Below are 26,660 nucleotides of genomic sequence, written 5' to 3'. Positions count from 1 at the left end.
ACTCCTCCTTGGGTTCCTGCAGGGACGGACGGACGGACGGACAGCCGGCCGCCCCTCCTGCCCCGCATCGCGCCCGTGCTGCTGCTGGCGGTGTCCCCCCCCCCCCCCCCGGCTCTTTTTGGGGTAGAAGCCTCCCCCCGGTGCCCTTTCCCTTGTTTTTGGGGGCGGCTGCCCCCCCAGATGCGCGTGCCAACATCTGGCAGGGGACGGGGGGTGCTCTGCCCCACGCTGCCCCAAATCCCCACGCAAAAAGGGACCAGAACGGTCAAACCCCGCAGATGGGACCCGTTTGCTTGCACGGCCCCTCCCTCCCCGTCAGGCTGCGTACTCCTTCAGACGACAGATATATATATATATTTTTAACAGGCAGCACACGTACACACATATATATATATATCCCTGCAGACAAGGAAGCTATGAGGCCCCCGCCCCGCTCGTGTCCCCCCCGTGGTGAAGCGTTCCCGAGCGTGCCGTCGCCCCGAGGCCCCGCAGCCCCCCGGGCCCCCCAGCGGACCCTGTGTATATGAATTATGTGTCTCGTGCAGTTCTTACAGCTTGGTGTATAGTGATTTAACCAAAACTCCTCTTATTTTGTTTTTTACATCCCAGGATTGCCCCCCCCCCCGCCCCGCCACTAGATGCACTGCAATATTTTGGGGTCCTTCGTTTTGTTCTCTTCTGTTCCCTCCCCCTGAAGGCTGTGACCCCTTTTCCTTCCCCAAAATCTCTTTCTTGCCTCGTTGGTGGTTCTCCCCCTCTCTCCTTTCCCTGTCTGCTCCTTGCCCATAAAGTTAAATATATATTTTTAGGGCAAAGGCTGTATCATTGCACTGATATTTGTTGGTTCCCCCTTGGTCCTCCTGCCCCGTTTGAGTTCCTTCTCAGTTTAGCAATGCGAACGCTTCAGGATCCTGTATGTTGGACAATATTAATTTTTTTTTTCTGTTACAGTTATTTATATAAAAAATAATTTATCAAAAAGAAAAACTAAAAAAAAAAAAAAATCTAGTCTGTCTTGGAACTTGTTTACCTTGAAGTTACTGGAATCTAAATGTTTGACGGTGTTGAAGCACAACCATGTATCATCTCTGTATAGCTGTTCTGTACCAAGCACTCGAGTGGCTCAATAAACGCGATCTCCATACCCAGTGCAAGGAGGCTGCGCCTGCCGCTTGCTTGGGGGCTGCGGGGAGGAGGGAGGCAGGATTTGGGGAGCACCCCCCCCCCAAAACGCCCTCCGGGGCGAGGCGAAGCGGTGACCCCACGGGCAGCGTCCCGAAGAGAGAGCTTAAAAACGAGAGGGAAAACCAGAAGCAAAACAACCGCGTTTATTTCGTTAAAAAATAGGCAATTATCTTATTACAAAATACCATCTGGATGGCTCTGTTGGGTATCACAAAATAGGAAACGTGGGGAAAAAAAACGACATCTTTGCTCCTCGCCGCTGCATTTCAGGCTCTTTGAAGCCAGGCTGGGGGCATCCCCCCGACCCGGAGGCTCTGCTTGGGCACCGTGGCGATGCCCGCAGCGCCCGACCCCGGCCCCGTGGGGTGGCCCCAGGAACGGGACAGGGGTTTGGTGGCTTTGCAAGCCCTCGGGGAGGCTCCCGACCTGAGTAAAGTCGCCTTGGGCGCGAGCAATCCGCCCCCCGAAACGGGTCTTTGTATGAGAAAGTTCAACAATAAATAAGCTTGAGGCGGGCACTTCAGGTAGGTCCTACACAAACGTAGGTGGGGGGCTCTGAGCAGGGAGGGTGGGGGCTGGAGGGGATTTTGGCTGTCCCCAACCTGGGGACAGGACCTGGTTGGGGAGCTCGTGCTGCTGCACAAGGCGTCTGATCCCAACCATTTTGCTAAAAATCAGATGTTATCTTATTATAAAACCACCTGGGACCGCCTCGGGGCCGCATCCTGCCCACGTCTGGGTCTCACCGGACTCATTTCCCTCTACCAGCCCACTTTCCCTGGAAATCCCAAGGAAAACACGAAATCCCTTCTTTTTCTACCTGGACACGGGCACAGGCAGCCACGTGCAGGGCCGGACCCCAGAGACCCCCCCAGCACCCCCATCCCCACCGCCAGACACCCGCTCAGGGGCCGCTTCAGAGCGGCAGCAATAAATTACGGGAAAAGCCCTCGAATGCCCTCGGGATCCTGCTGGAAATTAAAAAGGAACCGCATATACGTACCTATAAATAGATACCTACACACACAGCCCTATTGTACAGCCAACAGCCCCACCGGAGCCTGGGGAAAGCCACACGAAGCGGGGCCGCGGCGCTTTGCCGGGCAGGACTGGAGGCAGAGCAGAAAGCACAGGGCAGGAGAGCTGAGCTGCGGGGGCTGAGCCCCAGCAGGGTGCCCAAAGGGGCTGGAATGCAGGGACAGTACCTAAAAACCCCAGGTTTGGACCCAAAAGAGAGGCTCGCGACGCAGCAGGGTGGGGGTTAAGTGCGGGCACTGCCGGGGCGAGGTCTGGGGGCAGCCGGTGAGCTGCAACGTACCAAAAAAAAAACCCCTAAAAACACCTGGAATGGTCAAAGCAGCGAGACGTGGCTGCAAAAAAAAATGGCTAATTCTGCACGGGCATGGCACCGGGGTAAACGCAGCCGCAAATGGGGCCCGGCCCCGTGTTATGGTAGGGCCTACACAAAGTCCGAGCCTCGCCTCGGGGTGCCCAGCTCGGGGCAGCCCCACGGACACGTCCCCCTGGGGGGGCTGTGCCCTCGGCGCGGTGTGTGCGTGGCCTCACCCCTTCCTGCAGCACGGACAGACGGACGGACGGATGGACAGACGGACGGACGGACGGACGGACAGACAGACAGAGGGCCCAGCGGTGCAGGAGGGGAGGAATAAAGCGAGCAGGACGGGGCCGGGGCAGCTCCAGAGCCCCACGGAGACGCCTCCGGCTCCAGATCTCGTGGCGAGCATCCACTGCGGGGATGCTGATGGGAGGACAGCCTTCCTCCTCCTCCTCCTCCTCGTCCTCCTGCCCCAGAGACGGGCCGGGGGGGCCCTCAGAAGAGGCAGGACCCCCGCAGGCCCCGCGCCCTGCTCAGCTCGGAGGCCAGCGAACGGCCCATCCTCTTGGTGGTGAGCCTGGCGCGCTGCGCGGCCTCCACGGCGCGGCCCAGCGACCGCTGCAGCTCCTCCAGGTCGGCCAGGGGCAGGCCGAGGGGGGCGCGCTGCGGGGGGGCCGGGGCTGAGGTAGGTACGGCCGGGGAGCAGTAGCTGGGGGGAGGAAGAAGAAGAAGAAGGGGTCATCACATTGCTTTGCACCCCCGCAGTCTGCTCCCCTCAATTTTTTTTAAATCCCCCCAAATCTCACCCATCTCCCCCCCCCCCCGACACCTCAGCCCCCCCAGAAGTTGCTGGGACCCCTCTCCCACAGCCCAGCCCCGGTGCCTGGGGTCCGTGGCCACGCCAGGGGATGTGGGGCAGCCCTGGGGTGCTTGTGGCCCCCCCCAGACAAGCTGGCGTCCCCCCCCCCCCACCCGGTGCAAAGCATCCTTACAGCAGGGGGGGCGCGTAAGGCACGAGGGGGACGGGGGCGAGGTAGCCGATGGGGGGGCCGCCCGCCAGGTACCACAGTCCCGGCTGCTCCGGCGGCTCGGCTCGGGGACGGGGACGGGAGCCCGGTGAGGACGTGGCGTCAGTGCCAAGCTCTGCTGTGGGGAGAAAGGTGCTGGGGTTAATGGAGGGGGTGTCCCCTGTCCCTGCCCCCCCCCCCCAGAGCTGGGCCAGCCCCTGCCACGCACCTTGCGTGGCTCCATCCCTGCTGCCCGCCGTGGGGACGGCCCGGGGTGCCCGGCACGTGGGGCAGCGCCGTGTCCTGGGGGTGCTCTGCCGGGGCTGCCGCACGGCGTCGCCCGCCGGGGAACCGGCTGCAGGGAGAGGGAGGAAACACGTCCAGAAAATAGCACACGGAGAAGGCACGAGGCGTTTTGGGAAGAGCGCAGCAGGGAGCGTGGCGGGCACCAAAGCCATCTCCCCGCAGGAACCCACGGCTCTGCCATCGGGTCCAGCCGAGGGACAGCGTGCAGAGCCCCAGCTCCCTGTGCATGAAGTAATTAATGCCTGAATTCATTAATTAACAGGCTTGGGAAGCAGCCAGAATGGGCCAGGGATGCTCACCCGATGCCGTCCTGCTCCCGCGGCACTGGGAGCACCCCGGGGTGCTGGGCTCTCCTCGGGGTGCCGGGGTGGCGGGCGGTGGCACCTGGTACCGCGTCCCTGCAAATCCCGGTGTCAGCACGGCCAGGGTACGGCAGCACCCCGTCACCCGCCGTGTGGGGTCAGCCTGCCCGGCACCCACCTGTGTACTGCCCCCGCACCGTCCCCATGCCCGGGGGGCTCCGAGAGCGCTTCTGTGTGGCCGGGGTGCCCTGGTGCCGCCCGTCCCCGTGCCCAGCCAGCGAGCGGCCCGACTCGGAGCCTGCAGGGAAGGAAGTGGCGCTGGTCACAGGATCTGCCCGTGGGCCGTGCTGGGTCCCATGGGGTCAGCGGGACGTGCCCGGTCCCCTTGGTCCCCCTGGCCCAGCCAGCAGCCCCACTCCACCGCCCCCTCCGCCCCAGCACGGTCCCCACTCACTGAGGTCCAGCTCGGTCCTGTCCCGCGGCAGCGATGCCGACCTGCCCCTTGTCACAGCGGCGGGGGCCACCCTGCCCCGTGCCGGGGGGCTCGGCTCCCTGCGGAGGGCACGGAGCTGTCAGCACCCAGCCGGGTCCGCAGCAGGGCCCAGACTTCGGCAGCAGAGTCACGGGGAGAAAACTGGGGTGTTTGTGACCCCCGGCGTGGTGCTGCTGGGAGGGGGGCACCTCAAGGGACCTGACCCCCCTCTCACGGCATCCCTGGGGACCCCCGTGTGTCCCCTCCCCACCCCACCCACGGCCAGCCTGCTGTCCCCCTCCCGAGGTCCCACAGCACTGTCGGGACGGGCTTGGGTCCTGCTGTCATGCGGGGAAAAGCCGGGCCCTGCCGTGCCACCTACCCCGCGGGCGCTGCGTCCCGGGGGGACGAGGGTCCTCTCGCCGCCGGCTGCCTCCTGGCCTGGGCGCTCCGCGGGGCGGCCTTGCCCTCGGGGTAGCTGCGGGACCGGCGCAGGCTCTCCTCCAGCCTCCGCCGCAGCCGCCACACCTCGTCCCGCAGCGCCCGGATGGCCCGGCTGCGGGGGACAGGCACGGTGAGGGGGGGCTGCCGGCCCCAGCCCCAGCCCCACAACCCGTCCCCATAACCACCTCGGGACGCGGCTGATGCCCACCCTCAAAATGAGACCAGGGCTGGTGTGCCCGCAGAGCTGGGCCAGCCCACACGTGTCACGAGTTTGCCGGTCTCAGCCCTACCCAGGAGCTGCTCTCCCAAGCCCAGCTCCCCCCCCCCCCCAAAAAAAACCACCAACCCGAGGAATAAACTCAGGGACCCGCTTCCCGTTCGCACCCCGCACCCCGTCCCAACTCACTCGCGCTCCACGCGGGAGCCCAGCAGGTCGCAGGGAGCCGGGGCAGGGGACGGCGAGGCGGTGCCCCCCCCGGGCAGGGGGCCGCAGGCGCTGGTGCAGCTCCTGCCCCCCCCCTCCGAGTCGCTGCGAGCTGGGGAGCAGGGAGGGGGCGGTGAAGGCGGCGGGGGGGGGCGCGGGGCAGTGCCGGGTGCCGGCTGCTCGCCGCCGTCACCGTCGGGTCCCAGCTCGCTGCCCAGGCTCTCGGCCCAGCGCGGGGGGGAGCTGCTGTGCGAGGCGGTGCTGGGGGGCAGGCTGGGCCCCCCAACGCCACCCCGGGAGGGAAGGTGCCTGGGGGACGGGTAGGTGCCCATCAGCGCCTTCTCGGGGGGCAGCGGCTGTGCATCCTTCTTCTGCGGAGGACGGAGGGGTGCAGGGATCGGGGCGGGCGGTCCCAGCGAGCCTGGCGTCCTGGGGAGGGACAGGGCATGGAGACAGCCCCCCACATCCCACCCACACCCCAAACCCCCCCAGCGCCCCTTTTCCCTGCTCTCCTCCGCCTCTCTCCCCGCACCCCGCTGCCCTCCCGTGCCCCAAACCCCATCGGAGGGAGCAAGCAGCCGGTGCCAGGGCCGTACCCGGTGCCCAGGGGACGATGCTCGGGGGTGCGCACCAGCGGGGACACGCGGCTGGCCTCCGAGCCCACAAAGCCGCTGTCCGTCTCCGGCGACACCATGCGCTGCTCCTGCAATGGGAGCAGGATTGGTGCTGCGCACCCCTGGGAGACCCCGGCAGGGTGACGGCCAGCGGGGACCCACCACCCCCAGCGCTCACCTGGCGGCAGGGCTTGAGGGGACGGCGCTGGGTGGCAGCGGTGCCCGCCCCGCTGCTGTGCCGGGACAAGGGCAGCCGTGCTGGCAGAGGCTCGGGGAGCGCCGGTGGTGGCGGCCGGGGGGCAGCTGGGGGCTCCTGGTGGTGGCCACACGTCCCCTCCGGCCGCAGGGGGTCCCCGTGGGGCAGCGGCGCTGCTCTCCTCTGCGGGGGGGGCCTGTGGGGAGAGGGCAGAGGATGAGGAGCGGGGCCGAGCAGCCAGCTGCCCCACGGAGGCTGTTAACCCTGAAGCCTATCGATACCGGTGAGGACCACGAGGGCCAGCTGGTCTCCAAAGGGATTCAATCCCCGTGCGCCCACACCCAGCACACCAAACAAACGATGTCCAACGGCTCCTAAACGCACCCAACCTATAAAGCCACATGGGGAGCATCGGCAGCCAGCTTGCTTCGAGACACAACCCCTCCCCGGGCCCTCACGCTCACCCTGCCGGGGCATCCGTGCGCCCGCAGCACTTACGAGGGGGAGGTCTCGAGGTCGGTCCCCTCCTCCAGTGACCGTGCCCTGCAGGGGACCTGCCCGGGGCCGCCGTCCCCTGCCACAGGGCCATCCGCCTCCTCCAGGGAGCCGCTGCCCGCCAGGCTCAGGTGCTCCAGGCTCAGCGATGCCGGCAAGGACTTGAAGTGCTGGTACCTGCGAGAGGCGCAGGAGGGAGCGGGTGGGTTTGGGGTGCCGGGAGCTGCCCCCCCACACCCCCACGAGGGGCACTTACTGCTCCAGCAGGTCCCCAAAGTCATCCTCCGCTCGTAGCTGCTTGTGCCAGAGGGGCCGGGGCAGCCCCCCTGCCACCACCTCGCCGTCCCCCGATGTCCCCTGGGTGCCGGGGGGAGCCTCGGTCACCGCTGGGCTCAGCTGGGGGCGCGGGGAGCCTGGGGGGCGTGCTGCCCACTCCAGCCGCTCCTTCAGCTCCTCCAGGCGCATCCCCAGGCAGAATATTTCTCCTTCCACCGCGCTGAAAGACAGAACCCATCAGGACACCGAGCCGGGGGGGGCTGCTCCTGCAAAGGGCTTGGAGCAGTGGGGTTGGGATGCTGCTGGCTGAGGTGCTGCTGGCAGGTCACCGGCACCCCCAGGAAACGCACACAGCCAGAACCAACGAGCAGGAGCCCAGCAGAGCGCTCCCACCCCACAGCCGGGGGCCAATTAAGCAGCACAACCCCAGGAACCACCCCGTGTGCCCCCCCGTGTGCCCCATGCCGAACCGCTCACCGCTCCGGGTCGAAGTCCCCCGAGGCTGCGGGGCGCTGCCGCCCGTGCTCCTCCCGCGCCCGCAGGTACGCCCGCTCCAGCGCGTCCTGCGCCTCCTTCAGCCGCCTGAACCGCTGCAGCGAAAAGGCAGCCTGAGAGCTCGGCCCCACGCAGCCCCAAAACCCCCCTCAGCGCTGGGGCTGCACCCGGCCTCTCCCGGCACGGGGATGGAGCCCCTGGGGACAGCAGGGGGGTAAAAGCGAGGGGCTCAGCCAGCCCGGGCACCCGCGCGGCCCTAGGAAGGACGCACCTGGAGCTGCTCCTGCGGCACCGCGCTCCCTGCCCGGACCCAGCCCTCGAAGGACTCCACCTGGTTGGGAGAGCAGGGGCTGAGCCGGGGTACGAGCCCGCTCCGTGCTCCTGCTGGAGGGTCCAGGTCTGACCCCCCCCACCCCACCCCACGGCCACGTGGGACTTGCCTGTGCCTGAAGCTTGCGGGTCTGCCCCGCCAGCGTCCGCGTGAGCTGGGGCCCCGGGCACCGGCACTGCCCCGCGCACGTGGGGCAGCCCCCCGAGGAGGAGAGGGGCGAGCGGGGCCTCTGCGACGCCCCCCATTCGGCCGGTCCCAGATCTGCAATCAGCACAAGGTGATGCTGCTGGGGTGACCCCCCCGGCACTGCTTCCCTCTCTCTGGGGCAAGCCGTGGGCCCCGATGCGTTGGGTCATGGCCGACCCCCCCAGCGCTCAACCCACCTCCATCCACCGAGAGCGGCGGGGTCGGGGCCGGATTCGGGTTTGGGGCCGGATTCGGGTTCGGGGCCGTGCTGACGGTGGCCGTGCTGGCCCGCGGGATGCTGAAGGCCATCACCCTGCAGCCGCTGCCCAGGGTGCCGGCGTGGGCGCTGCGGCTGGCGCGCGGCGGGTCGGCGTACAGGCTCACCTGTGCCGGGACAGACGGCTCGGGCACCCCGGGGAGAGCACCCCAAACCCCAAACCCCGACACGAAGGTGCCACGGGGATGGCACCCGGTCTTTGAGGCACGGAGCCCCTCTGAGTGAGAGCCTGGGAGCGCAGTGTCGCACCCATGGGTGCCCCCCGGACCCCCGTGGCACCCTGGGCACCGCCGGGTGCCCTGCCTCAGCGCGGGAGGACACGGGGACACCCCCGGCCCCGCCGGCGCTTCCTGCCATTTTGGTGCCCTGCGTCAGCCTCCCCGGCCATTTTGGGGAGGTTTCGGCACCGCCCCGGCGCAGGGAGGAAGGGTGACTCGCTGCGGTGACAGCGCTGTCACCGTCCCCACCGCCACCCTTCCTCAACCGCAGCTCCGTCGGGAGGAAGAGCGCGGCTGGGGGAGGAAGGCGCGGGGGCCGCAGGGGAGGCGCTGCGCAGCTGCACCGCTGCCACCGCCGCGTGTCCCCTCCAGCAGGGCCACCGCCGTGTGTCCCCTATGGCAGGGCCACCCCCACGTGTCCCCCCGGGTCCCACCCAGCACCCACCTTGGCGCCCAGCCGCAGCTGGTCGATGGTGTTCTCGGCCTCGGCGTACTTGGTCAGCAGCTTGTGGTAGTCGTCCTGCGGAGCCGGGGCGGGGGGGATACGTCCCCGTGTCATGGGGACGGCCACCGGGGTGGGGTGGCAGGAGGCATCCCAGTGCAGTGGGGGGGAAAGGGGCCCTGAATGTGGCCTCACTTCCCTGCGTGGGGGGGACGGGAGCCTCCCTCTCCTCCCAGGGGACAGGAGGGCACCGGGGGGTACACGAGCAGCCCAGGGCGGGGGACACAAGCAAATGGGGGGGACACGAGCAGCCCAGGGGGGACACGAGCAGCCCTGGCTCCAGTCCTGGAGGTGCTGGGTCCTCGCAGGACAGGGAAAAGCAGACCAGACCCAACGCCCCCACGCCGCAGCTCCCCAGAGGGGTCACGCCGTTCCACTGGCGGCCCGAGGTCCCCCCGCAGCCCCTCCCAGTACAGCCCCAAACTGGGAGAACTGGGCCTTACCTGCAGCTGCTGCACCAGCGCCGTGGCCTGCCGGGGGGACCTGAGCTCCTGCGGCACGCCGGGGGGCGCGGGGGGCTGCGGCGGGGCCCCCTCCCCGCTGCTCAGCAGCACCTCCCGGACGATTTCGGCCGGGGACTTGGGGATGAGGGGGCCGCCGGGGGTCCTGGCGCGGGCGGGCAGGGCTCTGCTGGGCGGCGGGCGGTAGCTCTGGTCGAACTTCACCCGCGCCTCCACCTTGGAGAGGTCGGGCAGGGGGTGGTTGAGCTGCCCCCGGCCGTACCGGCACCCTTCAGTGGTCTCCTTCGGCTTTTTGGCGCCGGCGTGCCGCCGGGGGCTCAGGGACCGCGACAGCCGGCCGGGCTCGGGCACCCGGGGCCTCTGGTGCAGGGTTTGGGGGCTCCCTAAAGGGCCAGGCTTGGGGCCGGGCTCAGCCCTGCTGCCAGCGGTGTTTTGGGGCGCTGAGCGGCTCTGGCTGGGGCCCCAGCCCTGCCCGCGGCTCCCGTGGGTGTCCCCGGCCCTGCCCCAGCCCCGGCGCCGTCTTGAGGGAGTGGCGGGGCCGGGGCTGGTGTCCGAAGGCCCCGAGGTGTCACCGCCATCAGTGGTGACACCCGGGGCTTTCTGGAGGGGCCCTGCCTCGGGGTGCAGCTCCCCATCGCTCTCTGCCCCCCAGGGCCCCTCCAGCCGCTCATCCTCCATGGAGCTGCCCCGCTCCTCCTCCTCCTCCTCCCCTTCCTCCTCCTCCTCCTCCTCGGTCAGGTCCTGCCGTGGGTGCCAGCGAGCCGGCTCCACTGGGGACCCCTCGTCCAGGTCCTCGCCGTCACCTGCAAAGCGCCACTGCCACCAGCCAGCCCGCACCGTCCCCACACCCCCCTGGCTGCCCAGGGCGAGCTCCTGCTGTCCCGAGACACCCGGGTCCCCCCCACGAGGGCTTTGGGGCAGCGGGAGAGGACTCACCCGATGGGGGGCTCCCGGCATCCTCCCGGCCCCACTCCTCCGAGCCCGAGTCCTGCAGGTCGCTGAGGTCCATGCTGCCGGCGGGTGCCTCCCCGAAACAGGAGCTCCCCGGCCGGCTGGTGACAGCCACCAGCCCATCCTCCTCCAGGCCGATGACACCGTTCTCGTCCATGTGTCTCTCAAAGTCTTCCTCCTCCTCCTCCTCCTCCTCCTCCTCTTCCTCCCAGCGCTTCAGCTCCTCGCAGCCGCTGCCCAGGTCCGTCTGCGTCCAGCGCAGCCACGGCGCTGAGCTGGCCATGGCCGGCAGGGCAGGGCAGGGCAGGGCACGGCGTGCCACGCTGTCCCTTGTCACTTGTGCCGCTTCATGGCAGGGTGGCAGCGAGGGGCGGGTGCCCGGCGGGGCTGGGGACCTCCTTGCGGCGAATGTAGGTCACATCGCGGCGCTCAGCGCTGCAGCATCCTGGAGGGAGAGAGGGAAGGATGCTCAGCAGGACACAGCGGGCTCTGTTCGAGGTCCCCCCTCCTCCCCGCACGGAGATGTCACCCGCTGCCGGGGCTTTTCCCTGTCCCCGGGGACAGGAGTCGCCCCCATGGTGGGGACCGTGGCACCCTGGGGTGTGCACACCACATCCCAGGGGAAAGAACGCGCCGGGGGGGTTTCCAGTGCTCCCCCCATCCCATCACCTCCTTCCCGCGCTGCCACCCCCACGTTCATCCCCGTCCCCCCCAGGACACCAGCCCCGGCCCCATTTCTCCTGGCCTGGGGACCCCCCAACCCCCCCACAAGCCCCCGGTGGGCTCCGATCCACCCCAAACAGCCACGAGCCCGCGGCAGCGAGGTCCAGGCTGGGGTTGGGGGCGAGGAGCAGCGAGCGTGGGGGGAGCGGGGTTGGAGGGGGGGACCCAAATCCTGCCTCGCCGAGGCCCCGCGCGCTTGCTCCGCCGGGGCCCTAAAAGCAGGATGTGTCCCGGCGTTCCCATAGCAGCAGCGGGACAAAACCTGGCTGCGGCGGGGGGGGAACGAGGCTCTCCGGGGTTTTTCTAGCAGCTGGAACGGAGCCCCCAGCCCTGGGAGCAGCCCAGGTCCTAAGGGGAGATGGGACCCGAGCCCCCCCCGGCTGCGGGGCTGGGGGTGCACGCGGGGCTGGGGACGGGCGCGAAGCGGGAAGGCAGGAACCCCAAACGGGGATGGGGGCTCGCAGCCCACACCCCCACACCCACCTCAGCGCGTCCCCGTCACCGTGAGGTCCCCACGGCGGCCCCCGGAGCCCTGCCGCGTCCCCCCCGGGGCCGGGAGCCCTGCGCCCAAGTCGGAAACGTGCTCGGAGCTTCCTGCGGGCCGCCACAGCCGCCCTCAGCCCAGCAGGCTCCGCGCGGCGCGGCCCAGCCCCGCACCGCCTCCGCCGGCACAGCCAGGGGAATAAAAATCTCTTCTTGCGTCTAATCCAGCCGGGAGCGAGGCGCCGAAGCGAAGCGGGGATGCCCGGCACCGTCGGCAGCTGCCACGGGGCCGAAGGTCTTCAAGGACCTCCCCGATGTCACCGGTGGGGACAAGCGGCCCCAAAATTCAGCCAGGCTGACCCCCCCATGGAAAGCAGGATAGGGCCGACGCAGCGCAGGCGGTGTCACAGCCCTGTCCCCTGTCACCCCCCCCCGGTCCCACTCTCCGGGCCTGGGGGTCCCAGCCCCACACCTCCACCCCATGGGGTCTGGGGGACTGGGACGGGAACAAGGGCAGGGCCGGCAGAAGCCCCACAGCGCTCATCCCCGCATCCCCTCCCACCCCAAGCACCGTTCGGGACGGCCCCAGGGGGGATGCAGAGGGGCAGAGAGGGTTCAGGGTCTCCGAGCTGAGGCCTCCACGCTTCTCTTTGGCTCCTTGTCCAAAATGCAAGCTTTCAAGTGGGATTAAAACCCTACACACATACACACTTGGGATCGTTTTCGTTTGCTTTGTGGTTTGCTGAGTCCAGGGCCACATCGTTTTTGGCCAGGCTTTTCTCTGCTAGCGACTCGTTTAAAGGGAAGTTTAAGAAAGAAAAAAAAAAAAAAAAAAAGGGTTTTCTCTCTTCCCATCATGCCGTCTGGTGGTGGGCTTTCTGGAAAGGTGATAAACGCGGCTGAACTCGGAAACAAACCCCAAACCTGCAGCTGTGGGCAGCGCGGGGGGGGGATGCTGCCTGGGAAGGGGGGGAGGCGACGAACACGGGTACCACCGAGGAGCTGCAGCTCTCCCAGCCCAGCAGAGCCCAGAAACCAGCAGCACCTGGGGGTCCGCAGCCCAGGGGGCTCCCCAAAAGGTGGAGGGGGCCGATTTAACCCCCCCCCCCCCAGGGCACCTCGCGGCGCAGGGCTCTGGGGCTCCCCTTCCCCCCTGGGGCTTGAGGCCACTTTTCTTTTGCCGTGCCAGGAAGCGGGCCAGGATCTGCGTTTGGAAACGTCCCAGCTGAGAGAGGGGCCGGAGCCAAAATTGCTCTTTAGTCGCATTGAGAAGATGCAGAGCCCGCAGCATCCCCGTCCTCCCCGGGCAGCGGGAACGGGGAAGAGCCTCAGGGCGAGGAGAGCGGGGCTGCCTGGCCAGTGTATAGCAAAAAGCCTCGTGCGGCCTTCCCGGGAGGGTTGCAGGACCCTAAGGGAGGATTTGGGGTTTGCTCGGTGCCCGAAAAGCTCGGAGGGGGCAGGCAGGGCTGGCAGAGCTCTGCCTGGCTTCGGGATGACCGGGTCGGTGCTGGGCAGCAGAGGTTGCATAGAAACAGCATCCAGGCACCTCCAGCGGGATTTATGCTGGGGGATTTGCAGAGCTGGGGCTGGGATTAGAGGCTTTCCCCCAGCAGATGCACCGCAGCGGGGTCGGTGCCGCAGGTCTGCCCGTCACCGACGAGCAGCCGCCCCCAGGGCACCCGCAGCACCCCAAAACCATCCCTATCCTAAATGTCTCCTCCCCGGGGCCATGCTGCGGCTTCAATAGCAGGCAGGAGCTTGCGCAAGGTCTCGTCTGCGTGCCACTAATTACACAGTAACGGGCTGGATTAATTACCCCCTGCGAGCGCGCCAGGACGCGCCGCGGCTCCTGCTTGGTTACGGCCACGGTGCCAGCCGGGGGGGGCAACACTGCCGTCCTTGGGGGCTGTGGGGACGGGGGGGGCACGGAGACCCCATCCCCATCCCTGCAGAGAGGAGGTGACGTCCCTCGAGCGAGGAGGGACAGCTGTCCTTGCGCCCCAAGGGACGGGTTTCTCCGTGGGGACGTGCCGAGGGGCACGGCAGGAGGGTGAGAGGCTCGGGGGGGCTTTAACCCCTAGGCAGGCAGGGCTGTGGGGGCAGCTCCGGGTTCACAGGGAGCCCGCAGCGGTCCCTGAGGGGACAGGCGCCCGAATCGCCCCCATCCCCACCCCAGCAGACCAAGGGGTGGGGACGTTGGGCCTGGAGGGGACTCGGGGACAGCAGGCAGCACGGGGTGGGGGGTTAGAGGAGACCCCGGTGAGCCCTCACGTGCCCGCGCCCCATTCGCAAGGGCTGCGGGCGAGCAGCTCGGCTGAGCTCCAGGCCCACGGCAGTGGGGACATTCGCAAAGCAGCAGCTCCAAAAACTAACCCCAGCGATCCCCCAGTGGTGCCGGACCGGCACCTCGGCGCATCGCAGACAGAAAGCTGGTCACGTCGGCAGCCCGCCTGCAGCCGAGGACCTCCAAAAGCACGGGGACCTCCAAAAGCACGGGGACCTCCAAAAGCACGGGGACCTCCAAAAGCACGGCTGTTGGACCGACAAGCACCGATCTCGCCTCCCCGCACAGCCCGGGGGCACTGCACGGCGGGCACGCACGGCAGGAAAATAAAACCTCTTTGTGGCCGGGAGCAACACACATCGGCACGGGTCAAAGCGGGGGCGATGCCCCCCCGGCCCCGTCCCAGCCACCTGCAGGAGGAGCTGGGTTTTCGGGGTCCCTGCTCTCACCCCACTGGCACTTCCACCCAAAGCCTCTTTTGGGCTTTAGGCAGGTCCAAAGCCGTCCTCCTGGCCGAAACTCGGCACCGGGCCGCCTGTTTTCAGCAGGGGATAATTCCTGGGTTATGATGCTTTTTTTTTTAAAGCCCCCAGAGTTTTTTGTGAGTGTGAAGGAGGGGAGAGGACAGGACCCGCTGCTGCCGTAGCACCCCTTCCCATGGGGACAAGGAGCTGAAATCACAGGGCCGTGTCACCGCCTGACCCCTGGTGGGTGCCCTGGTGGCCCCAAACCCTACAGGTGGCCGAAGCCCAGCTCTGTAGGGCCGGGCGCGCAGCTCCATCCCCACGTCCCACCCTACAAAGCCGCGGGCTCTCACCCATGGCCGAGCCATGGGGTGGCCGTGCGGGGCTGCCACCGGCACCACGCAGCCGGCGGCACCGGGACCCCCGGCCACGTCAGGCAGGGGGACGCGGGCGGCGTCCGGCCCCCGCAGCGCGGGTCCCGTGGGTGACACCGGTGACGGGTTTGGGGTGGGGGCGATGGCGGGGCCGGGTCCCAAGGGTGGCACAGCGTGGGATGGCGGGTGGCAGCGGTGGCAGCGCGGCGCGGCGGGGTGGCGGCGCTCAGCACGCCCCAGCCCGGGAGCCCCAAGGAGGAACCGAGCTGGGGGCGGCCCCGCGACGTCCCTCGGGGGGGGGAGGGGGGGGGGGCCGGACCCCAAACCCCCGGGGGGGCTTCGCACCGCTCCCGGTAGCGATTTTGAGCACCCCCCGCAGCCGGAGCCGGGCAAGGACCCCGTGAACGCCCCCCCCGGGACCCCCAAGCCGCATCCCTCCAGCCCCAGCCCCGCCCGGCCCCCCCGAGCCGCTCACGGGGACCCTCCCCCGCGCCCCCCGCCCCGTGCCCCCGATTCCCCCCCGCCCCCGGTACCCCCAGCGGGGAGCAGCCGGGGGGGGGCACCCGGACCCCGCCCCCCGGTACCTGCCCCCCCCCCCGCCCCCCCTCACCTGCAGGGCGGGGCCCGGCGCCCCCCGGCCCCCCCCGGCCGCCTCCGGCCCGGCCCGGCCCGGACAAAGCGCGGCGCTGGGCGGCGGGGGCGGGGCTCCGCGCTCCTCACGGACACGCCCCCCTCGGCCCTTTCCGCCAATCGCAGCGCGCCGCCAGGGGGCGATTAGCATAAAGCCGCGCCCTTTGTAGATTTGCATATCCCGCCGGAGCTGGCCAATCAGAGGCGGAAGAGCGGCTCATTGGCATAATTTATGCAGCGCCTGCAGCGCCTTGGGGGCGCCAACCGGGGCGCAGCCGGGGCCGAGCCGAGCCGAGCCGAGCCGAGCCGAGCCCAGCCAAACCCAACCCAACCCAACCCAACCCAACCCAGCCAGGCCGAGCCGAACCGGGCTGAGCCGAGCACATCCGAGCCGAGCCCAGCCAGGCCAAGCCGAACTGAGCCCATCCCAGCCAGGCCGAGCCAAGCCGGGTCAGGCAGAGCCAAGCCAAGTCCATTCACGCCCAACCAAGCCCAACCGAGCCCAGCCAAGCCCAGCCAAGCCAAGCTGGGCCAAGCCCTGCCAAGCTGAACCAAACCGAACCGAGCCGAGCCAGGCTGAGCCGAGCCCAGCCAGGCCAGGCCAAACCAGCCTCCTCTTAACCCGACAGCTTTATTGCAAAACGACAAGCACAAGCTCTGTCCGTATGAACACAACGACAGCGCCAGCAATTTACACGGTGTCCGGCTCCTTTCGGCCTCCTCTGTCCTTCTTCCCACCCCGGCCTCGCCGCCCTCCGCGCCTGGCCCTGTGGGGATGCGGCCTCTGCCCCGGCGGAGGCCGTGCGCTGAGCTGTGCCCGTCCTCAGCCTGCCCCACGGCCGGACGGCCCCGTGGGGACAGCGGGTCCCAGCTGGGTGCGTGGCGGCGGGGCAGGGGAGGGCATGGGGGTGTCCCCCTGTCTCTTCTGGTGCCCGTCCGGAGGCTCTTGCCGGGCTCCTACAGGGCGACGTTGAACTCTGTGACGAGGAAGTCGATGTAGTCCTTCTCCTTCAGCTTGAAGGCCTCGGCGATGATGCGGGCGGCCTCGCGGTGCTCCTTGCCCCGCAGCCCAGTGCCGTTCACCTCCAGGATGACGTGGCCCACCTTCAGCTTCCCGCAGTTGTGTGCCGAGCCCCCGCGCTGCGGCAGGGATGGGGGGTTAGTGGGGGGACACGGGACGGATCCGCATCCCCCCGCTCGGCCCAGGGCTGAGCCGCGGCCGGCTCTGGGCACAGGGAGGGGAGACAAGGCAGGGTCTGCTCCTTGCCGGGTCAGCGTTAACATCGTGCAAGTGAGATGTTTTGGTTTTGGGGAAGAGGAATTTGGCTTCGTCTCTACACCGCTGGCTTTCAGCTGACAGGGCAGCGCCAGCTGGGATGGCCAAGAACAACCAAGGCTCAGCTCTGCCTTGCTGGTGCTGTAATGTGAATTTTGCCCCAAGTAAACAGCAGGGGGAACAGTGCAAGGAGACAGCTCATGAGAACGGGGCTGTGGGCTCAGTTCCTCAGCTCTCATCCACCATTCCCCCTCCCCAATCCTGATCTGAGCAGAAAAAGAGGGTTCCCAGACATCTGGCAGGCCAGCCGAGCTCTGGGGGCTGCCCAGACCCCCCAAACACATCTGCAGCAAGTCCTGAGTTCCCAGGACATGCATTACGGTATGGGATCACCCATGGCACATGAACACTTCTGCTCAGCAAATCCTCCCCCCCCGCAGAATGATGCTCTGGCACTGGGGACATTTGGGGCTATCGAGGGGCAGATCCATCCCCAAAAATCCCCCTGGGGCAGGGCTGCAGCTGCCGTGGCTGAGCACTCCTGAGCCTGCCCATGGCCAGCGGGGAGCAGAGGGGTGGGATGTGCACCAAGCTTTACCCACCCTCAGCCTGCCCTACCTGGATGGTGACGATGCGGGGCAGCGGCTGCCGCGTGTTCGCTCCACCCTCGATGGCGATTCCCAGGGTCGGCGCGCTCTTGGACACCCGGATCAGGCACGAGGTGGGCTCCAGGAGCCCCGGCTGCGGGCAGACGGCAGGGCTGCCGAGGGAGGCCAGGCACCATCTGCCCGCTGCGCTCCCTCGGTCGGCAGGGGGACAGATGCCGACCCCCGGCAGCCACCCCAACCCGCGGCAGGTCAGGAAGGGCCTGGGGAGGAGCACATCAGCCCTCTGATCCCCAGTGTCACAGCCAATTTGCTCTGTGTCAGGCTGCCAGGTGACTTCAGCCGTGGGACACTGCCCTGGAGATGTCCCCTCAGTGCCAGGAACGCTGCCGTGTCCCAGGCGGCTGCTTGCTGGAGCTGGCAGGGATCGGACTTACCCAGATGGGGTAAATCAGCCCTACGGTGCCCCTCTCAGCTGCTCCTGGCTGCCCTCCCAGCAGCGAGCTGCCTCAGCTCATTAAAAAACAAAATCACCCATCGAAACCCCCAGGCGGGCTGCGGCCTGCAGGCAGAAGGAGCACAACCACGTGCACCACGGTGGGACGAGGCGGTGGGGACCAGCTCTGCCCTACAGCAGCCCCAGGAGCCCTCCTCCCACAGGACCCAGGCCCGTGAGCACCCCGGACCCATCCTCACCGGCTTGGAGGCCCCCTCTGCTGCCGCCTCGCTCCTGGCGGCCTCCTTGAGGCTTCGGCTTTTCCCGGGGACCGGCTGCCGGCTCTTGTCCTTGCCGCCCATCTCGACCTCGCCGATGTCCACCCCGCTGTCCTCGCTGAGGGTCTGCCCGCTGTCCGACAGCTGGGACAGCGTGGAGGCTGGGGGAGAGGGGGGCTGTCAGGGGGGAGGCCGGCGGCGAGGCTCTGCCTCCGTGGGCCGAGGAGAGGGCCGAGGAGAGGGCATGGCACCCGCTGCCAGGGCCGGGCGGCTCCCCGGCACTCGGACGTGGCTTTAGAGCGGGGTTCCCAAGTGAACCCCTCCCGAAGAGCAGAGCTGTGTGCGGAACTGATGGCCCCGAGGCTGGATCTGGGATCCAGCCGGGATCCCGAACTGGGATGCGGGAGAGCACGGCGAGCTCCGTGATCCTGCTGGGGCCAGCCCAGGGCCTTCATTCCGCCTCCAGTCCCCGGGAGCACGAGGTGCCGGGAGGGAGCTGCCCCCCTTCGATCCCCGAAGGATGGGGGCGCAGGTCCCCCTGCCTCTGGGGATGGGTGGCAGCAGCACGGGGACCGGGGGAAACCCCCTGGGGTCCCCCCGCCGACACCCCTCAAGCAGGGCCCTGCCCAGGGGCACTCAAGCCCCTCGCTCCCTCATTACGCTGAGGTTAATGAACTAATTGCAGTGGGAGGACGGTGCCACCGGAGGGCGACAGTGCTCCTCGCACCGGGGTCCCAGGGAGCCTGGAGGCACACAGGGCATTTGGGGGGGGCTCGGGGATGCTGGGGTACCCCGGGGTGCTGGGGCACCAGCACCAGGTCTGGGCTGAAAGCAGGGCCCAGCGTCCTGGGCACCCTCAGCACCCCAGGGCACCCTCACTCCCACTTTTCTTCCCAGGATATGCTCAGGATCAACCTGAGCCCCATGCTCAGTGTTGGCACGAGGTTTTCTCTTCAAAAAGCTGGAGAAAATGGGAAAATCCTAGGTTTTTTTTTTTTTTTTCTTTGAAAACTCCACTGGAAGCAGGTTATATTAACACAGCAAAGCCCACGCACGAACGATGCTGCAATCAGCTGCCTACGGGAGCCTGGTCTTTACGTAAAGGTCAGCCTGAATTGCTTCGGGGACCCAGGGAGGCTTTAAGGAGCATCCCAAAGGCTGGTGGGGAGCTGGCATGGCCGTGGGCTTCGCAGGTTTTCCAGCTCTGCCAGAAGCCAGAGCTGAGGGCTTTGTCTCAGGGCTTAGCACTACTGCTGCGAGTAACACTGCCAAGGGCTTACGTGTTGCCTTTTTCTTTTTTTCTTTTTCTTTTTTTTTTCTTTTTTTTTTTGCCATGATGCTGTCAAGCTGTTTTCTGAAACTGAAAATTTTTCTCCAAAAAAAAAAGCAAACCAACCCACAAGTACCGAACGGCAGCATGCTGCCACACCAACCCGGCCTCCGCAGCCTTCACCCAGCTTTGCTACCCCAGTTTGAACAGGAATCACCAAATTCACCTCTGCGGCCCCCCGCTGGCGCTCACTGCCAGCCACGTCCCCGCTGAGAACAGGGAAACCCGCAGCAACGCCTCATGCTCGGGTGGAGACCTGAGGCCTGGCGCAGGGCTCGCTCTCCCAACACCCTCCCTTGGGACCTCGCCTTCTGTCTTCTCTTCTCCCGTTCCTCTCTCCTGAGCAACACCAACATTTCTTTCTTTTTACCCCACAGCCAGTAACAGGCACTGAGCGTCCCAAGGCCAGGGAATGGCTGTGTGCACCCACGGTCCCACACCTGCCCAGATGGTCAGAGGCCACGGGTCGGGCCAGAGGACGCCATGGGTTGGGCTGGTAGGGGCTGCAAGTTGGGCCAGTGGAGGCCACAGGTCGGGCAAGTGGAGGCCACAGGTTGGGCCGGTAGAGGCTGCAGGATGGGCCAGCAGAGTCCACAGGTTGAGCCAGAGAAGGCTGCAGGTTGGGCCGGTGGAGGCCACAAACTGGGCCAGCGGAGGCTCCAGGTTGGACTGGTGGAGGCCACCTCCTGCAGCACTAGCAGGACACACGTCCACCCCTCAGCCCAGCTTGGCACCAGGCCTACACAACCAGCCGGAGCACGTCCACAAGCTAAAGCCAAACGGGCCTGACAGCCAGCACCCCCATAAATAAAGCAACAGCAGTGAGGACGCCCCCACCCCGCTCATCCCTGCAGGACACCCACCTCTGGCCTGGGGCAAGGGCCTGACTTCGTTGACGTCGGGCTCGCTGTTGGGCTGGTGCACCTCCACCATGATGAAGTGCTGGTTGGCCACGGCCCGCGGGCTGCCCCTGTCGGGGGGCGGGGGCGCGGGGTGCGCCGGGGGGGGCGGAGGGGACGGGGAAGCGGGGCTGTGGTGCCCAGCGGCTGCCGGGCCCTCCGCGGTGGGGCTCTTCAGCCTCGTTGGGGACTGGACCCTGGGGAAGGGCCCGATGGGGTGCTGGCTGACCAGGGAGAGCTGGGCATCCATTTGGCGCCGGGAGCTGTGCAGGGATGGGGAAATGGTAGCATAGATGGGGCTCGGGGCGGACTCCTCGGTGGATGTCGTAGCGGTGGAGGTCATGCTGGCTGTGTCCTGCGCGGAGTGGTTAAGAGGGGGCGTGGGGTTTCGGGGGGCCACGAAGAAGAGGCCGGACTGGGAGGACTCGGAGGACGGGCGCTTGGGCTTGTCCTTCCCCGGGTTCCGGTGCTGGGCAGCAGAGGGGTCCAGCATCTGGGGGGCTGAAGGAGGAGGGGGAGGCTTGAAGTTGGGTGGCTCCTCTGGGAAGGACGAGAGGTCATCCTGCCGAACCAAGAACGGAACTGGTCACCTACCTCTGTCTCCAGTGACTGTGGCAAAGTAACCCATTTTCACAGAAACACCCATTAATGGCGATAAGAAACTGACTCACAAAGGAGGACATAGCACACAACTTCTGCCCTGGTTCCTACAACCACGGACGTTACTCTTATTCAAACATCCCAAACCTTTCTTCTCAAGCAATCCAATTAATTTCCTTCGGTGATACCCATCGGTCGGTGATATAGCAAAGAGAAACTGAGGCAGAACCCAGTACCATCGGGCTCGCCTCCAGCCACCCAGGCATGGCGCGGTGTCTTACCAGGGAGATGTCCGGCAGGGTGTTGATGCTGCTCTGGTGGCCGTCTCCACCTCCCTCCAACTCTGACGTGTTCTGACAAGGCAAAGGAAGAGACAACCCGGTCACAGCACCAACAAACGACCACCAAAGGGCCAGCACGACAGGGAACATGCAGAGTGATGCAGGGCATCGCCCTACCCCCTGTAAGGGGCCTTCAGCCAGAGGGTTTTATTTTCTGGGTGGTTCCCCTGAAGACTCACACACCACACAAGCAAAGCAAAACAGTTGGGAACTGCCTGTCCCAGGGTAAGGAAGGTGCTCAGCGCATGCTGTGAACCTGCCCGGTGGGGCAATGTCCTCTGCCCTCTTGAGCCAGAGCTCTGCTCCTTGTGCTCAGCTTGGAGGAGGGGAGGAATGAGCTCTGAGGCTCAATACCTGGATCTTTCCAGGGAGAAGGGCAATGGAAAAGATAAATCCTCCCTCCCCTGCAAACCAGGCGGTCACAGATGCAAATAGACGGGAGCTGCTGCCACTGCCTCCCTGTTACGAGTCTAAATGTCATTAGGAAATACTAGAACACAGCTCGGAACGCATCACGGCTCCAGGAATCGGGAAAGGCCATGAGAATCGGACAGCCTGCCCCTGCAGGGCCAGCACAGGTCCCGCAGCAGAGGGCATGGATGCAGCTGGAAGTGCAAAACATCCCCCTGGCAGAACCAGGGGCTGGCTGTGGAGCTCTGTCCTGGCGAGCCACACTTGGCCTGGCCCCAAAAGGGACCGAACTGGTCCTGAGTCGATCCCAGAGCCGTGGCTGTGCTGCTGGCTGTGTCCCCCTGTCCCTCAGGCTCCAGGTACCCAGCCCACCTCGTTCTCATCACGCTCCCGGGGCTGTTTGTTCATCTGGGGTGGAACGGGCAGGGTGCAGCTTGTGTTTAAGTGTGGGTTATTTATCGCAGGATAAACAACTGATTAGTTGAAAAGCTGGTGTCTCTGCATTTTCCCCATCTGCTGGAGGCTGCTGCTGTGCCTGTAAGACGTTAGCATCCCAAAATAGACATGGGAGACAATTAAAAGCATTAGAGAAGCAGCAAAAACATTGATGGAAATTGCTTTTATCTCTGTGTCTTCCGAAGGAGCCCTGGAGAATGAGAGCTAAAAGAAACAGCTTGTTCGGGGAGCTGCGGGGAACGCACCAGCCTGCGAGACTGCGCCTTCCCCTGACGAGGGTGATTTCACCCCCGATTCGACCCAATGGAGGCTCTGGGAGAGACAAATCCACAAATCCCCTGCCCGCTGGGTCTCCGACCCAACTGCGGCAAGCCCGGGCTGAGGACAGATGTGGCTGACACACGGCGGCAGCAGGACGATCAGGCTTTGGCCAGGTCTGACGCACCGCAGGACTGTGAACATCCAAGTGCTGGCATGAAAGATGGGAGATACCACACCTCTGGGGCTGGGGAAGAGATGGATGGGACTATCCCGAAAGGAACCTGCGTTTAAACTGATTAAAACAATCGTGAACTGCACCTGCAAAGCCAGGACCGTGCTGGTTTGAGCGCCCAGCAGAGCTGACCAGGACTGGGGGAACTCGCTCGGGGCTGTGCAACGGGACATCAGATTGGACAGAAGTGGCAGCGAGTGCAAAAAGCTGCAGTGCCATCACCTCCCTGCGTGACACCATGGAGCAGAGAGACTTGGCTGGCCAGGGCCACGCACAGAGCTGGCAAACGGCACCAAAATGCAGAAAAGTGCCCTAACGGGCAAGGTGCCCTGCACGAAGCTGCCCACGCAGCACCCCCCTGCGCCAGCCACCTCCCGCTGCTGCCCGCAGCCTTTAGTCCAGGCACAGGGCTGTGTGCACGGAGGGGAGCCCAGGCACAGATGGTGCTACTTCTGCACCAACTTGGCCCTGTTTGAGATCTACATCCCTAACTCTTCCCCTTCCTGCCCTGCCTCTGCCAGCCTCAGAGAGTTGCCAGAGGAGCGAGGATCAGAGCCTCCTGACGCAGGCAGGAGCAGCCTGCCTCCAAACCTGCATCGTTACTAAAAGAAAAGCCGCCCTACGATCTGCCCCACTGAACCCTGCGGCCCTCACCACGGCATTGAGCCCATCCTGGAGCACATCACCAGCTACGTCCCAGTCCAGGCCTCCTGGCACACGGTGGCTGTGTGGACGCAGCCAGAGCCCCCCGCCAGCCCCGATCCTGCTGCCCAGCTCGGTGCCCCCTGACACCAGCGCTGCTCATCCTGCCCGGGCTCTTCTTTGTGCCGAGGTGTGCCAGCAGGAGATTTGCCTTTCCACTGCTTGAGTGCTTTGGGGGCAAAAGTGATTACACAGAAATTGCTCCGGGCTGTAAAATGTAATGGCTTTTAAGCTGAGCACACTGCTTTCAGGAATTGGCTATTTTCAGACCGTGATTTCCTGGATCTCCCTTAAAAGACCCATCGAAGCCATGCGCCGCTGCTCTGAAAAATGGGCAGTGGAATTTACTGAGGCTGCTGCTGCTTCTCACCGCCTCTCCTTTGCCCCATCTATTTCCTAGTTATCTACAGAAAGCGGGAGCCAGGCAGGGCCCTTCCAGCCCCTCTGCAGGGTGCAGCTGGGGGACTTTTGTCCTTCCCATCTCGAGCACAGCCCCCGGGTGGAGTGACAGAGCTGGAGAGCATCTTTCAGACAGGGAGCCCATTTCCATTCACGGATTAGCTGGTGGAGAAAACCACCGGCTCCCCGGGGGATACAGATCAACCTTTAATTAACCTCACAGTTCCAAATGAGTCCCTTATTTTCCTGTAACTGCTAACAAGAGCTTTACAGAGCCACGCAGCCCAGCTCCCGCAGGGTTTTTAGCTCTTGAGTAACTGCGCCAGCCTGAGCGGCAGCCCAGCCTTCCCCCTCTCCTCCCTTCCTTCTCCCTCTCCCATGCATTTGCACAGCTTGAGGCCAAAGATGAGGGTGCCCAGAAGCCCAGGTCCCCAGGAGCCCTTGAGCACAGGCATCTCAGACTTCGTGATGTGGAGGGCTCTTTTGGTATGGGGAGCGGTGATATCCTCCCACAGGGGCTGCTGGACCTGGAAGAGGTCTCCTGTTCCTCTGCTCTTGTTCTGTGGACTCTTGTGCTTGAGGTTCTCTTTCCAGCAGAGGAACAGCTCAGGACTTCACACCATCATCCTCTCCTTATGCTTATGGTGACACGGAGACCGGCGGCAGGCAGAGGCCAGTGAACGAGCTGAGTTACTGCACTGGGAGCAGCCCTGCAGCTTCAGGGAGCTGGGAGCAGCTCCTGGGGAGTCAGACCCTGGGAGGAGAAGGCACTTTCGATGGCAGTCTGTTTGCTAGGAGGCAGTGGAGAAGAAAAATGAAATCAACGGGGATCTCAAATCCTTAATCCTAACAATGAGTGCTGGGACAGGAGGCAGGGACAGAGGCAATGCTAAATCCCTTAAGGACTGCCTTGGTTGTAAGCAAATTAGAAACTCACACTGCTCTGATCAGACAAGCCACATCTGATTATTGCAGTCTACAATTAACCTCTGCTTTGCAGGTCTCATCTTGAGATCAAAATCTTCCAAATCTTCCATTCAGAAGAGGTGGCAATGACGTTCAGGCAGACACACAGCCAGTGGGTGGCACAACCGAACAGGACTTTGTCTCATCGCCGAGTATCCTTCAGACATTCCGTAATAAAATCACTTTTCGTTACAGTCCCCATCAGCCCCATACAAGCTATTTTTGGCATGTTTGCCCACCAAATCACTGACTTTGTTCATGAAATCAAAGAAACCTGTCCCAAGGCTCAGGATGTCTCTGATAAACCTCACAGCTTTCTTCTTCTAGGCAACTGTCATTCCCAGAGGGATGAGGCATTTGGGTCAGGTTCTCAGCTAACAGAGGTCCTGCGTCGCAAAACACTACTGGTGAGTGGTGGAGCTGAGAGCTGCTGTGTGTGCTCACCCTGCTGACCGCCACCATTCAATGCCAAACAGCCACGGGAGAGGGCAACGCACCCTGCACAGCGGAGCCACACTGCAGGGCACGAGCATGCAGCCCTTGGCCTCCTCCCAACCCTGAGCTCTGTGATTACACGGAGATATTCGAGGCTCTGAAATGTGTGCAAGGGTTTCTCCAAGGCTGAACACGCACAATGTGAGTACACCAGCCCCTCCTGCACAGACCTTTGCACACCTGAGGTCTGTAGGGAAAGCTCTCCAGTCCCTGGGGATGCGTGATGCGATGTGACAGCCCAGCGGTGCTTCACCAGGGTGCCTACACAGGGAGACAGGGCAACAGCAGGGAGAGCTGGCACAACAGGGCCACGAGGCAGGGGGCACAGCCGGGGGTCCCTTGGCTATCAGTGCTGCCGGTCCTTCTAAAAGCCCAGGCCTGAGATGGGGTTTTCATGCAGACAGGACATTGGTACCAGTCAGGGTTGGTTCACAGCTGAGCCTGGCCTGCACTGCGGTGCTGAGACCCGCAGCCTTGCTGCTGAGCTAGGCAAAGGGACTTAGGAACAGCTCTGTAGAGCCACAGGGAGAAGAAGCAGAGCTGGGAGACACGAGGTGGCTGCTCACGTGGCTGAGACACGTGCTGGCACTGGGAAAGGCCTGTCCCCTGCCTCCCGCCCAGCGCACATCCGCACGCACTCGCAGCTCGCCTCCTATGGCAACTGCGGTACTCGACCTCCCCGACTCGCTGCTGGTCCCTACCTCCATCAGGTCTATTAGCCACAAGAGCCGCTCCTGGGGATGTGCGAGGGGAAAGCAGATTAAAACAAGCATAAAAGCGAAAACATAACGTCAGGGAGGATGCAGAACAAACAAGCGAGAGAAGCAAATCCCAGCACAATGCATCCCTCCTCCCCCAAGCCCACCCTGCAGAATCCACATCCCTGTGCTGAGCATGAAGGTTGCAATCAGCCCCTCCTGTGAGAGCAAACAGTCCACAAGCTCTGTGCCTCCTCTCTCCCCTGCTAGCTGCTCAGAACCTGCCACCCAGAGCCCCTGCTCCTTGCTTGGCAGCAGCTTACCACCTCTGCTTGCTACCACACCTCAAGCACTGCTGTTCCCAGCACCCGGAGTAGAGCAGCGGGCATGTGTCTGTCCTCACATCCACGCTCAAAGGACATGGGAAGAGGAGCCATGCTGCCAGGGTGTGGTGTAACACAGGGACATGTGTCCTTGCAGGAAGATTTTACATACGGGGCGGCAGTGTCCACTCTCTGCTCTGTGCCACAAGGGCATCATGGAGCTGGAGTGTGAGCGCGGCACACCCGAAGCACAGGGTACAGCCTGGGCACGGGGCTGGTAGGACCAGGGTGTCACGCTCAGTGCATGAGCCCTGGCAGGCCTCTGGGTCAGCCCTCTGATGCTTTGGAAAGATTTCTCCCTTCGCAGAGCAGCGTGAAACTCGCCCCGCTTATCCTGATCCAGGAAGGCCCTCGCTGCAATCCATCCTGAACACCGCAATCCATCCTTTGGGTATTTCTGAAGTCAGCAAGACAAAAACATGGCTCTGATGCTCTGAACCTCTCCGAGGCCTCTTG

At 65.1% G+C, this 26,660-nt stretch overlaps 2 protein-coding genes across 5 annotated transcripts in view; both read right to left on the bottom strand.

Moving 5' to 3' along the window:
- Window positions 1–97: 97 nt before the first annotated feature.
- AKNA (AT-hook transcription factor) lies at window positions 98–15,735 on the bottom strand. Of its 3 annotated transcripts, none has more exons than XM_080561581.1 (20): window positions 15,417–15,735; window positions 10,464–10,923; window positions 9,510–10,330; window positions 9,010–9,084; window positions 8,267–8,453; window positions 7,993–8,144; window positions 7,824–7,883; window positions 7,535–7,647; window positions 7,038–7,277; window positions 6,785–6,958; window positions 6,269–6,482; window positions 6,073–6,179; window positions 5,459–5,905; window positions 4,991–5,164; window positions 4,591–4,688; window positions 4,315–4,434; window positions 4,134–4,232; window positions 3,758–3,883; window positions 3,514–3,667; window positions 98–3,230 (listed from the first exon to the last, which is right to left on the bottom strand). In XM_080561581.1, exons 2-20 carry the CDS (start codon window positions 10,759–10,761, stop codon window positions 3,017–3,019), a joined length of 3,873 nt encoding a protein of 1,290 aa, XP_080417707.1. In that variant the 5' UTR covers window positions 10,762–10,923; window positions 15,417–15,735; the 3' UTR covers window positions 98–3,016. The 3 variants fall into 3 exon arrangements, with proteins under 3 accessions (XP_080417707.1, XP_080417709.1, XP_080417708.1); XM_080561583.1 differs by having other exon boundaries at window positions 3,514–3,664; XM_080561582.1 differs by lacking the exon at window positions 15,417–15,735 and adding an exon at window positions 11,685–15,073.
- Window positions 15,736–16,048: 313 nt separating this feature from the next.
- WHRN (whirlin) overlaps window positions 16,049–26,660 on the bottom strand; it is a 50,240-nt gene continuing 39,628 nt past the window's right edge. Inside the window, exons 8-13 of one of the 2 annotated variants that reach the window (XM_080561584.1) lie at window positions 25,825–25,857; window positions 21,142–21,213; window positions 20,225–20,822; window positions 18,014–18,192; window positions 17,331–17,453; window positions 16,049–16,576 (exon numbers count right to left, since the gene is read on the bottom strand). In XM_080561584.1, the coding sequence (XP_080417710.1) occupies window positions 16,394–16,576; window positions 17,331–17,453; window positions 18,014–18,192; window positions 20,225–20,822; window positions 21,142–21,213; window positions 25,825–25,857 (1,188 nt within the window). In that variant the 3' untranslated portion in view covers window positions 16,049–16,393. The remainder of the gene's footprint in view (window positions 16,577–17,330; window positions 17,454–18,013; window positions 18,193–20,224; window positions 20,823–21,141; window positions 21,214–25,824; window positions 25,858–26,660) is intronic. The other variant, XM_080561585.1, reaches the window with a different exon arrangement.

Source organism: Anser brachyrhynchus, assembly GCF_964034855.1.
Source record: "Anser brachyrhynchus genome assembly, chromosome: 19".
Taxonomy (NCBI): Eukaryota; Metazoa; Chordata; class Aves; order Anseriformes; family Anatidae; genus Anser; species Anser brachyrhynchus.
Note: the sequence above shows the minus strand (reverse complement) of the source record. Positions and strands in the feature narration are given on the sequence as shown.